The sequence below is a fragment of the Hoplias malabaricus genome, chromosome 9, assembly GCF_029633855.1.
Source record: "Hoplias malabaricus isolate fHopMal1 chromosome 9, fHopMal1.hap1, whole genome shotgun sequence".
In the NCBI taxonomy this organism is placed as follows: Eukaryota; Metazoa; Chordata; class Actinopteri; order Characiformes; family Erythrinidae; genus Hoplias; species Hoplias malabaricus.
The window spans coordinates 25,784,611-25,797,833 of NC_089808.1; the positions used below are offsets into that span (position 1 = coordinate 25,784,611).

At 42.3% G+C, this 13,223-nt stretch overlaps 1 protein-coding gene across 2 annotated transcripts; it reads right to left on the reverse strand.

Annotated features, from left to right (window-relative positions):
• Positions 1 to 889: 889 nt before the first annotated feature.
• sppl2 (signal peptide peptidase-like 2) lies at positions 890 to 12,376 on the reverse strand. 2 transcript variants are annotated; one of them, XM_066680461.1, is made up of 15 exons: positions 12,277 to 12,376; positions 11,295 to 11,411; positions 9,954 to 10,136; positions 9,156 to 9,245; positions 8,433 to 8,572; positions 7,497 to 7,639; positions 7,167 to 7,263; positions 6,795 to 6,911; positions 6,499 to 6,580; positions 5,538 to 5,612; positions 5,361 to 5,423; positions 4,937 to 5,036; positions 4,678 to 4,755; positions 4,414 to 4,574; positions 890 to 3,626 (listed from the first exon to the last, which is right to left on the reverse strand). In XM_066680461.1, the coding sequence occupies exons 1-15, from the start codon at positions 12,322 to 12,324 to the stop codon at positions 3,435 to 3,437; spliced, it is 1,686 nt and encodes a 561-aa protein (XP_066536558.1). In that variant the 5' UTR covers positions 12,325 to 12,376; the 3' UTR covers positions 890 to 3,434. The 2 variants fall into 2 exon arrangements, 1 of the variants encoding a protein (XP_066536558.1); XR_010804153.1 differs by having other exon boundaries at positions 3,502 to 3,626; positions 4,342 to 4,574.
• Positions 12,377 to 13,223: the final 847 nt, after the last annotated feature.

Genomic DNA, 13,223 nt, shown 5'->3' on the forward strand with positions numbered 1-13,223 from the left:
ACAATCGTGTTAAAAACAGGCTAAATTCGTGTAGTGTGATCCCAGGATAACGAATTTGAGTAGAGTCAGTGCTTTACAGTAATAGAGTTAGCATATGGTTCGTGGACAAAACACCATTCAAATATATTTAAAGTGGGATGTTGGCCCAATTATTCTATAATTACTCAGTGTCCAGTTTCATGGGGGAGGTGAGATGTGAGAGACCTAACAAATGACATTGATTCCACTTGTAAATTATTTTGCATAATTGAAATACAGTGGCGGCACGGTGGCGTCTGACAGGTAGTGTCAGAGTCACACAGCTCCAGGGACCTGGTGGTTGTGGGTTCGATTCCCGCTCCGGGTGACTGTCTGTGAGGAGTTGGTGTGTTCTCCCTGTGTCCGCGTGGGTTTCCCCCCACAGTCCATTAAAAAAAAAAAAAAAAAAGCAACACACACGTTGGTAGGTGGATTGGTGACTAAAAAGTGTGTGTGTGTCCCTGTGTGTCCCCTCCAGGGTGTATTCCCGCCTTGCGCCCAATGACTCCAGGTAGGTTCTGGACTCACCGCGACCCTGAACTGGATAAGGATTACAGATAATGAATGAATACACTGGAATTGGGACCCCACTGGTAATGTATTTGACATACCTAGTGTATGTCAAATAGAGATGGTCAGAGCTCAGATTTGGAACAACATAGGATGATTTTACAAGTGCTCCAGTCTAAGTCTGAGTCTCCCATACCCTGAGTAGAGGAGACTCAGACTTGAGCGCTTGTGAAGTCCTCTGTGTTGTTCTGATGATCCAATATCAATATACATACAATACATTTTCACTTGAGGGTGGAGGTTGGATTAAGTTCTAAACAAGAAGAAAAGAATAGATCAGGATTGTTCTGAATGCATTGTATCTTTATTCTGTGCAATCTTTAAACAAGTCTCTAAAGCCTCTCCATTTACAATTAACACCCGTCAGACGCAAGTTGTACAAATCTTGTGCAAACATGGCTCACTGGTTAAAATCTACAAAATAAAATGTGATAATAATAAATCATAAATATATGACCAAGGTCTGAGTAAGATCAATAGTCAGGACAGACTTTTTAACCTTCATTTTCTTTTAACTTCTACAACATCAGCGACCCACTGAGGAATAACGGATGATAAAATATTGATGAAACAAAAACAGGAAAATTAAAGGCATTTCTATTATGTACTCGACGTTATTTATTGTTTCTAAATGTAGCAAACACCTGGTCATTTCACAAAAGAAAAACACATTCAAATAAAAAAGTTGCTTAAATACCAATATGCTACAGAAATGATAAGTATAACTTAAAACATGAAAATGAGTTACTGCCATCTTCAAATTCATCATTTATTGTACATAATGCGCCATGTTGTATTTTTAAAAGATGGTCTTTTTAGCCAAGCTTTTTACACAGAGACACATTCAATCCATCGACTCCATTTAAGGCCAAGAACCGAAAGAACAGAAAAGGCTTGTGATGTAAAAGTGCAGTATCTCATTCATTCACACTACAGACCAAAACACAGCAAACAGCACTGACATTGCACAAAAAATTTAAGTAATATATTTTCTTTTGTTTCTGATACAATTTTAGTGTTTCAAGATAAATGCTACTAACACCTTTTCCTGAAATTTTGAGTTGATGAATGTCAAGAAATTTGTTTTTATTTATTTGGGGAAACTAAGTCACTAATTTGACAAAGAAGGTCAAGGTTTTTCACCATTTAGGTCATTATTATGAGATATTATGTAGAAAAAAAAAGGTAGTTTATATTTTCTGCATTAACACATTAGTGCTAACAGCTGTGTGTGTGTATATATATATATAAAAAAGACCAAAAGCTAGGTATAAAGACAATTCTATAAACAAAAGTAATCTTTCTCTAAGACTGACACTTGGCCAAAATTAATGAATAATTTTCCCGTGTAGCTGTTAGCACCAAGCAGTCCTCAGCATTTTTAGCACTGGTGTTAGCAAAGCTAGCACTGAGTGAATTCTGCAACTTTTTCATTTACTGTTTTTTATTTATAGATTTGTTTTTTGCTATTAGAGTTAATGGTTGTGGGTTCTTGGTGGGTTATTTTTCTTTCACTTTTTCAGATTATCTGGTGTGATGTGTAAACACAGGACATTAACTTATCAACAAATAACGTAAAGAGCACTTTACCCATGAAATACTCCAATAAAATCACTGCCACACCAACAAATATTTAAGTATTTGGGAGACTGCAGTGGAATACATAGGAATTTTGATAAATATTGACTAAAATATGTGGAATTGCCAACAAACAACTTGACATGAATGTAAAATCTTTTAGTTCACTGCTTGCTGCGTTTGGCCTGTCGCACCACGTACTTTCCCGAGCTGGAATCCATCATCATCCAGATGGTTAAGAACCAGAAGGGCAATGCATCATTTCTCAAACACCTTTGATCTTCAGTCCATGATAGCACCATGTTTTAAAGGGTATGATACTTCAGTGTCGTTAGAGACAGGACCGAACTGTTCTTGTGGTTTTTTTTTTTAATGCTGCAAAGAGAAACAAAGCTTTAAGTCTTTTTTTTTTTTTTTTTCCCCCAACTGAGACGTGCCATTTTCTGGATGCTCATTGAAGGATGTTTAGCTGCTCTTTTGCACTTTGTTTCTCTCACACACACACAAACAAAGACCTTAATTGTTGCTAAGTTAGAGTATGTCGCTTAGATCCTCGTAGGCGCAAGGCTGGCTGTTCCAAAACATTCTGTCCCTCAGTACAGATGCTGCTGTTTATTATGATGATGATGATGGACAAAGCTTCCACATTCCTTTTAAAGAAGCTGTCACCTATTTAAATCACCAAAAAGTATCAAATAGTATTTATAAAACCAATTATTAATCATTGTTCCTATATTTCCATAATAAGTTTAGGCTCCATGGAGTGGGTCCTCATTCTGGGAAGGCTGTTTTAAATATGTCAGTACAGAATGTCTGCTCCAAGACATTAGGTGTAAGTGACTATTGACTATTTCATAACATAAAGATGGTGCAGTGGATCGACTTACACCTTGATTTACTTTTTTCCTTCAGAGATTTAAAATCATGTCAGTCGTTTTCTCTGGATGGGGGACCCACCCTATGGAGCATAAACTGGTTTCTTCAAAGACTTGGCAATGTGGTTTTTAATCTGCTGAGTTGAGCTTTATAGAAAAGTAAATAAATAATCTTTTTCATAGATAGTATTTGCGATTTTTTGGTGGTGAAATTGACTTATTGCTTCTTTAAAATGCACAAGCTGCTCTTAGTGTTCCACCAGTCGAGTGCACGGAGAAGACTGCGATGCTCGTCCATCGCTCACAACGTCAAACAGTAACTGACTAAAAAGAAAAACAAAATTTTTTAAAAGGGTAAAACTAAGAACCAAAACCAGTCGTCCATTCAGTCTTTCAATCTAATTTAGTGTCCACTTCCTCTGTGACACGAGGAGGTTCCCCCGGAGCTGGCGGAGATGGAGGAGGCTCTTCGCTCTGATTGGTTGTCACCTCAGAGATCGGAGGCTCCTGATCGGCGGGGGTCTCGTCCTCGGGTGGAGCTGGGGTCTGGGTGCAGTTTATTGGGGTCATCACTATCGGAGGAGGCTGAAATGAATCAGATCAGAGAAAAACCACAGTGAGTTTAGTGCAGATCAACAGCATGAGCACAGGATTCAGAAAGCAAAGCCCAGCCACTGTACATACCACAGCAAACAATGACAGAAAGCACGATGCCCCCGCCACCATCAACACCATCCTCCTCCCCCTGATTCACCTTAAGCACTCATTTACTGAGCGTTCCACATTTTCCCCTAAATGTCCACACAACTAAATCATTAGGAGGGAACGTCCCACGTCTCTCAGCACAGCAGCTGAAGAGCGGACCACCCGCTTCCTCTGGTTATGGAATAAACTCCGAAGCTCTAGAGTCAGGGGTGTGACCCAGTCAAAGAGCAGCATTGTAACTCTAATAAATAAATGAAGGTGGAACTTCACTTTAAAACTTCATGATGTGCTTAAAGCTGAAGAAGTTTAAAACAAAAGCAGATGAGTCCTAAACTAACACACAACAAACAGAACACAGAGAGAGAGTGTGTGTGTGTCTAGGAGGTGGAGAGTCAGAACAGAGGGACTAAGAGGGAAATGGAAAATATTATAGGAAGGAATCAAGATATAAAAGAGTAAGAAAGGGGGAATGAGAGAAATGGAGAGAGAGTGAGTGAGTGATGAGAGTAGTGAAAAGGAGAGAGAGACAGACGGAGGGAGGGAGGGACGGGTACACACGGAGAAGGTCACTTGGGTTTGTTTGTTTTTACTCAACTGTGGTTCTAGATACTGTTTAAAACCCTAGAACTCGGAGCGTGGAAGGCACTCATATCAAACTGTTATTCACCACAAATCCACTGCCCGTCCAGAAGAGGGGCAGCTCCCTGCGCCACAGCGCCACCCCCAGGCTGGTGAGGAGAGTGCAGGGCACCAGGTACAAGAGAGCGGGCTGCCCCATCTGCATCAGCGCCAGGGCCACGAAGGTGATCAGCAGACCGATACCATAACCTACAACAAACATACACCCGCCATAAATAAACCACAACGGCAGGGATGGGGTATGTGGTGGACGTACTGGATGTGATCAGTGTGTGTGCAGTGAGTGTCTTACCTATGGTACAGGCCACAAAATAAATCCTGGAGGACTGCATAAGGATATCAAACCTGTGACAGTACGCCACCAGCAGGCCTTCAGAGGAACAACACACACAAAGAACACAGGTAGTTTCTGCTCATCTGCTTTATTTGATGCATTTGATTTTTTTTATCTTAATAATAATAATAGTTATATGTGAACAGCAGGAAACTAGCACTAGGCTCAGGATAGTATCTGTATATATTATTATTAATATTATTGTTGTTGTTGTTACCTGGGACCAGAATGTCCCCGAAGCCCAGCAGAGAGAACGGTCGGTCACACAGAGCCAGGGGAGAGAAATTCAACCGAGGAACTTTCAACACCATCGGGAGCTACATAACACACACGCACACTTTTAATCACATATCACAAATGTCCAAAAGACTGCAGACACCACTTCTATAGGTACACACACTGAGCAGCTGCTCTCATCTCCACAGAAACACACAATTAAATTCAATTAAGTTAGTTATCTACTGCTAAACATGGGCTAGAGGGGAAAACCCCCAGCACTGGGCTGTGAAGCAGTGGAACAGTGTTCCTTCCTGTTCCTCTGGGGTGGGTGATTGATTTAATCCTGATGGTTATTGTTGTCATTTTCCAAAAGAAAACACTACATCTGAAATAAAGGAGAGAATCCACGAGACGTCCATTACCTTCTCATGGGTGAAGGAACCAGAAGGGCCAGCCGCTACTTCCACCATGATACTCTCTCCACTCTATACGCACACACATGCACGCGCGCACACACACACACAAACACACACACACACTTAAACTCAACTCAGTCTGTTTAAAGCTGGCTTCACCAAGTCCCAGAGCTTTGCACTTACCTTTGTGAAGTACGGAGTTATAAATACAAAGAAAACATCGTACACAAACAGCACCACCAGCAGTAAAGTGCAGGCCTGACAGGAGAACAAACAAACAAACAAATAAATAACAATACAACAATGATATCTAAGGATGTAGTGACATTGAGCCTATTCCAGTATGGACCACTCAAGCTCCCTGAATCATTCACTCATCATCTGTAACCCTTATCCAGTTCGGTGTGGGACCGGAGTCTATCTGTGTAGATGCCCCTCCATGTTTCATAAATAAAAAATAAAAGCTGTTTAAAAAGCGGTTTCTCAGGGGTCCTCGTCTCAAAGTGTGAAAAAGGGGGTGGTTTCCTACACTTCTCCAGAAGTTACATACTGTAGTTTCTGCAGTGCTGAGCCTGGAGTAGCAACAACAGAGGCTCTATTCTCCTGATTACAGCTCAGTGAACCAGTCATTTAAATGTAAATAAATATTACACATTGTTCCTTTAAAGCTAGAAAACCTTGATGTTCCTCTGACTACAGCTGGAAATATTTGTAAGAATGCTGTAATAATAGGGCCCCTGCCACAAGCAGAAAATAAAACCCGAGCCATTTGGAAAGTCCCATCGGCTCTGTTCACAGACGAAGACATAAAGCTTTCCAAGAAAAGACCATCAACCCACTGTGAAACCCTGCGTAGGCTCGGATCTGTTTGGAGCTCATCCAATGTTCGCCATGAGTCTGTGGAGGACACAGTGAAACCTCCAACAAGACAATGACCCAAAGCACACTGAGAACATAGCCATTAGGTTTCAGCTCCCATCATTGTTCTTCATGCCATTTTCGTTTCATTTTATTATTTAAAATATTCTGTTGAATTAATCATTTAACTGTGAAATAAACGCAGATGGATGTCAGAAAACTGGCCCAATGGAAAGGTACAAACGTGCGTGTGTGAAAACTATCCTGATTGTCTGGATGGACTCACTTTAAAGGTTGGTAATCGGATGGTTTTCAGCATGTAGAGACAAAACGCGATCCCCAGGGCATCCTGCAGCACCCATGCCCACCTAGCGCACAAACACACACACACACACACCATGTCAGTGTGTACAACGTGGGGCCTTTCTGTTTGAAAGAGCAGAAATATTAACTGAAGTTTACACAAATTCATGCTTCGTTTTAGGACTAGGTTTAGGAAACTGAGAACAGGTTAGGATTAGGTTTGTAGTAAATGAGAGTCTGTGGAACTGACTGACTGTGTGTGTGTGTGTGTTTACGTACTGGTCCTTGTTCCTGAACACACCCCACGTGATGCTGACTCCGACACAGAACACAGAAAGCAGCATCATTCGAACCTGAGGACGTTTGTGAAAGTAAGGAAGATTATTTTCCGGAACCCTGTAACAAACAAACACACAGTGTTAGAGGAAGAGTTTAGAAGTTGTAATGTTGTGTTTAACAAGGCAGGACTGTTGTGAGTGTCACTGCTTGCTGGGGACACAGTTTTGGTTCAGACGTAATAATGTAATCCCTGAAGACGAGAGGGTGGGGGTCAAGGAGGGGGCTGTGCCCCCACAGACAGGGTCTGAAGTCTGAAGTGTGTCTACACTGTGGTGGGAATGTGTTTTCAGAACGTGTGTCCTCTTCACTCACCTGCATTTCCCAAAGGGGATCCTGCGAACGAAAGGCCAGAGGCAACTGTACAGACCCACGGAGGAGGCCAGGCAGAAGATCACGATGATCATATACACTACACACACACAATCATCATCATCAGTAGAGATACAGACAGGAAAAATTTGGGCCAAATATCCGATGTAACAAACACTGAGTAGAATCTGTCAGAGAGCCTCCAACTACCATAAGGCAGATTTAACTCAGCTGAAGGTGATAGAGTAGTGTACACATTCCAGCATTCTGTTTCCTTAATTCCCTCAGCTCAAGCGGTAAACGTGAGCTGTGTTTGTTTGTTTGTTTGTTTACCCAGGTGGTCGTAGAAGAGATAGAGCAGCACCAGCATGGAGCAGCACATCACCACGAACACCGCGATCATGATGGGGGTCACGTCCACTGTCTCCTCGTCCTGTTTCTCAGCGCTGTCATCTCGCTTGTGCTTCATGTAGCGTCTGTGCAGTAACACACACACATGCAGTTTGATCTGATAACATTGGTTTCGTTGATTTTCTAAACTGCGTTTCCCCTTAAAGTGTTGGCTTTGTGAGCTGAGGAGGGGAGATGTTGTTTTTGTTGTTTGTTTTATTGCCATTTTCAGAATGCACACAGCCTCATTTTAACGCATCCATATGAGAAACTAAAGCTTAAGACGAGAAGTGTTTGGTCACAGACAGACTTTGTGCACATCAGGACGAAACACTTCTGATGTTAAACTCACTTAATGTCAAGCTGAAAAAAGACTTTGGCTGGCTATCGTCACCCCTTCACACCACACGGCGGAGACAGGAGTGCGTCATGACTCCAGAGTTTATTATACATAAGAGACTTGTCTGTGACCATGAAGACCCTTGAAAAGCTGATGCAGATTGCATGCGACGCTTCACGACTCTGTGTCGAACAATATTCTTCAAATGTTTACACGCAATTAACGGCTGTAAACAAGAACAAAGTGTAGAAGTGCAGCTGTGTGTGTCCAAGAATGAAACTGAAACACAGATCCAGTCCGTGTGCGGTCGGGGCATTCTTTTATCTTTTTAAAAACAAAGACAGCAAAAAAAATACAACTCAAAAAACAGAAAAACAGTCCGTCTTTTTATTTTTCACCTGCAGCTGTACATCAGAGCGCCGACTCAAGCCAAATATCCTGATGCTTCTTGGGGAAACCCCCCAAGAGACGGCTGTAGAAGATAGTCCCCTCTTGAGAGAGAGAGAGAGAGAGATAGATAGATATGAGGACCCACTTACTTCTTAATGTCCCTGCTGCCAGCCCAGTACCCCCCCACCGCCACAGTCCCCACAGCCATCAGGAAGATGATCACCATGTTATAATCCACCACCGGCTCATTGGGGGCATACATCGCTACCTGCCACTGTTCTCCGAAACTCTACACACACACACACACACACACAGAGAGAGAGCAAAAACATAATATCATGACATATGCTAAATGAGTTCCTATAATATACATAACCTCCACAGTAATGTACTGGGCCAGTGAAGTAGCTGCACATGACCCTAAGGTCACCATGCTCAATCACCTGACTTCATTCATTCATTCATCTGTCTGTAACCCTTATCCAGTTAAGGGCGGCGGTGGGTCTGGAGTCTACCCGGAATCACTGGGTGCAAGGCAGGAACACACCCTGGAGGTGGCGCCAGTCCTTCACAGGGTGACACACACTCACACACTCACACCTAAGGACACTTTTGAGTCACCAATCCACCTACCAACATGTGTTTTTGGAGCGTGGGAGGAAACCAGAGCACCCGGAGGAAACCCACGCAGACACGGAGAGAACAAACAACACTCCTCATAGACAGTCACCCGTAGCGGGACTTAAACCCACAACCTCCAGGAACCTGGAGCTGTGACAGACACTACCTGCTGCGCCACCGTGTCACCCCAAAAACATTAATTTCTTTAAATAAACAGATTAATCTGAACGTTTACTCTAGAGACACCATACCTTGCTGATGTCCAGCATGTCTGTGTAACTCAGTAAAGCCACTGGGATGTCGATCTCCTCATACTGAGTCTTATTCCCAAATGGAGGGATCTTTAGAGAAGGCAAAGTTAGAATTAACTTCATTAAGAGAATTCAAGTCTAACTTTATTTCTAAAGCACAGTTAAAACGACCACAGCGAGCTGCCCAAGTGCTTTAATGCTTTAAAACAAAATAAAGACAGTGAGGGAACTGAGATCTAGACATAAATCTATCAAACTAACCCTGGAATAATAATAAAATTATTAATATATTTAAAAAGACTCCATCAACACAGAACTCAAGAGTAAAATACCTGGGAATATAAACGGGTTTGAATAATTAATGTATTATTAACAGTGGTGGCCTGCCAAGCTACAGTTTTGAAGCAGCTACAAAAGAAAGCTACACCTTGGGACTTCTTTGGGTTGTGTGCATTTAAAGGGGCTCAGTTAGTGATGTGTGAAACAAGAAAAACAAACACAATACTAAAATACACTTTCATTAACACAGTGTGAATCTGATATTTACAAAGACTTAATGCACTAGAGCTACATCAAAAACTGCATCAAAACCTCTAGCTACAGTTATTACAATCCACTGTGAAACATGAGGGTGGTAGTGCTCTTGAAGCACTGCCAAAATCCACCACATTAGAAAAGTCTAGACCTACAATCACCTTTCAATATAAACACATCACCCACCTCTACACTCAGCCCTTCTATTTCAAACTAATCTACAAGACCTCTCTCTGACCCCGAGATTCCCCGCTCGGTCCTCACCAGCCGGTCTTTACTGATGATCAGCAGGCCCTTGGCCCCGTTAATCTGAGCTAGACGAACTTTCTCATAGAACGTGCAATTCCCCCGCAGAACCATCAGAATCCTGTTCGGGAACCCGCCCTCAGGAACGTCAGCAGTGGAACACAGCACCGACGCGGTTAGGTCATACGCCTGCAGACGGGACTGGACACAGAGCAGGATCATGGACACAGAGACACCAATTAAATAAATAACAATCAACACAGAAAATACCACCACAGACGGAAACTTGTTCAATTCCCAAATTAAAGGTATTAAAACAACACTGCGGATGTAGAATTTAATGAAAATGACAGCTCTTACAGAATGTAATTATGATTATTTAAAAGGTACATTAGGTGATTTTCTCTCATTTTCTAAACAGTAACAAAATACAACTGTAAAAACTGAAGATATATATATATATATATATATATATATATATATATACACACACACACACACAGTTGGTAGTATCTTTATGGCACACTTCCACGGCATGGAACCTACTCGACTCGGCTCTTTTGATTTTCCACCGGCCAATTCTGGTCCTGGAACTGGGTTCTTTTTCAGTTCCTACTTGCGCCTGGTATGAATCGAGTGGTGTAGGGACTAAATGTGAGATGTAAACCCTGCAGAGCTCTGATTGGCCCTAGACCTGTCAAACTCGCTGCTTGTACAATCTCTGAAGTTACAGCAGCTTTCAGGTTAGTTTTTATCTGAATCTCAGCAGCAGCTCGTAACATTCCCCCGAGGGGTTTCTGAAGAGGTTCAAACGCTCCTTGGGTCAGTGGCTGAGGAAAATCTCCAGCGAAAGCCGAAGGTGTGACAAGGAAAACTGCTGTGTGAGAAGTGGGGGTGGAGCCGTGTTCACTCCAAACAACAATGAGTAAACAGCGCCTGACTTTACAGCTGCCGTTGTGGTTTATAAAGCCTGTGGTTTCTGTTAAAGACTGGGTTTTGGGACATCACTGGTTTCATTTCACGGAGGAACTGTGCTAGCGGAAAAATTACAAGTTAAACGCGAGTAGATCCCATGCAGTGGAAAAGCACCATTAGAGGCTGCATAGGCACAGTCTGAGAAAATCTGTCTGTAAACTGTACCCCTGGATGGAGCAGCTGTCTGTGTTGTTGTGGTTCCCCTGTTTGGCCACTAGAGGGTGCTTTCACAGTGCACTGGTTGGGATTCAGGATATGGGACTTCTAGACATAAGAACTACAAAAAGAGAGAGGTGCTCCAGTGAGAGGACCTGCTGCACATTTTGGCCCCAACACTTTCTGAGGTGAAGAGTGTGTGTGTGTGTGTGTACTTAAATAACTCACTGCTTTATTGAGGTCCTGAGGTAGTCGAGCCCACTGGGAGTTGAAGAAGATACAGTAATCTTTCCCTTTACTCTTTCCCCACTCGCTGAAATGTGCCATGCCATATTCCCCTAAAGCCTGAGGAAGACATGTCAGGAGAAAAATCAGAATTTACTGATTACTCAAAGGTGTACAACTTATATTTCCACATGGATATGATTTCTGGACAACCCTACAATAAATTATTTCAGCTATTTAAGGGGTGTTATCTAAATATGAAATAAAATAGGACACTCTGGAGCAGCGGCACATAACCTTAATGTCACCCGCCTCAATGCCAAATATCTGCCAGAGGGGTATAAAGACCTCCAGCACTGGGCTGTGTAGCAGTGTTCTCTGAATGAAGGCGAAGGTGTCGAGCTACATGTGTAAATTTGTAGATGCAGCATTGGAATTAAGAGAGGTGAATTTATGGGGTTATTTTCATGGCCTGAGAGGGACTTTAAAGGCCAGTCCTTAAGGGATACTTCTTTTCTATTGGTCAAGTTTGACTTTGGACACAAGTTATCTGACTAAACTGAGAAAACCTGCTCTGTGGAACACTGCCCTCAAAACTTTGTTTAAATTAAACCAGTAAACACTGCTGAAATTTTGAGACACTAGTGGACTTTCCCTTTAATGCCCCTTTAATTATGGCCCCTGAGGCAATAGCACCCTCTTTCCTTTACTGCAGCCCACAGCAGATTAAACCCGTGTGTTTAAGCGCTTATTTTAACAGATATTCGGCTTTTTTCCTCATTAAATAGAAGGATAAATGCTGTCTGAGCAGGTCTTTATATTCTGGGCCCTAAAGGCACCTCTGCTAGCATTAGCCCCTTAGCTCGGTTACACAAACCCCAGCGATTTTAATAACTTCCTCCTTTTATTTTTGCCTGTAAGCGCATATCCCGCATTCTAATATCCCGAGCGACTAAAGCACGCCATGTGCAGTTGGGTTCTGTACCTGTTTAATGAAAATAAACGTCCAAAAAAGACTCCGCATTAGTCTCATAATGTCTCACTGCTGTTGTTCCATCCGTACTGAGACACGGACACAAACCCGCCCACTCAGTGCACCGCTTATTGGTCACCTCTGCTCCCAATAAGACTGCGTCTGCTCTCTGATTGGCTTCCGCTGCTGGCAATCAAATCATTCCTTTGTGATTTAACAGAGCTGGGACACCGTGATGCATGAAATAACGGATAAATGTTTGTGTGAGTTACTCAAAAGTGTCCGTAGGTGTGAGTGTGTGAGTGAATGTGTGTCTGTCTGTGTTGCCCTGTGAAGGACTGGCGTCCCCTCCAGGGTGTATTCCCGCCTTGCGCCCGATGACTCCAGGTAGGCTCTGGACCCCCCGCGACCCTAAATTGGATAAGCGGTTACAGATAATGGATGGATGGATGGATGTTTGTGTGAGTATATAGTCTACAATGAAACATTTTTATTCAAAAACACTTTTATTCGATATAACATCACCTTGATGGCACCACGTGTCTCTCTAAAATCCCAATATACCACTCCACTTCAGTGGTACCTTAAAATAGGACTGGGCATTTAATCAAAAGTAGTATAAAAGATTTATCAAAATTGACAGTGTGAATTCCTATATAGATAATTTTATACAGATTATTAATTTAATTCTGTTCATCCTTTTTTGTTGATTCTCTTAAGACGTCTTTACTGTGTGTTCATGTACTGTCCTTTTAAAACCACACTACCGCACTGTAGTCACATGACTCTGCTCCATCTGACACACGGAGGAGAACCTAAACAGGGAGGCAGGCCGAGCGACTGGAGCAGCTTGTACCAAAGAAAAATGCTGTGTCTGTGATTTGGACGTGTTTTGACTTTAGTGAAGACGACACCGAACATAAATAATTCAAATGTAATCACTGAGAAAAAATAGTTTC

Excerpts from the sequence above, each read along its gene's own strand:
- sppl2 (XM_066680461.1), bottom strand. The coding sequence starts at position 12,324 with ATGAGACTAATGCGGAGTCTTTTTTGGACGTTTATTTTCATTAAACAG. Across the intron at positions 7,264-7,496 it reads TCTCTTCTACGACCACCTGG|TGTATATGATCATCGTGATC; the intron begins GTAAACAAACAA and ends GTGTGTGTGTAG. Across the intron at positions 5,424-5,537 it reads TAACTCCGTACTTCACAAAG|AGTGGAGAGAGTATCATGGT; the intron begins GTAAGTGCAAAG and ends GTGTGCGTATAG.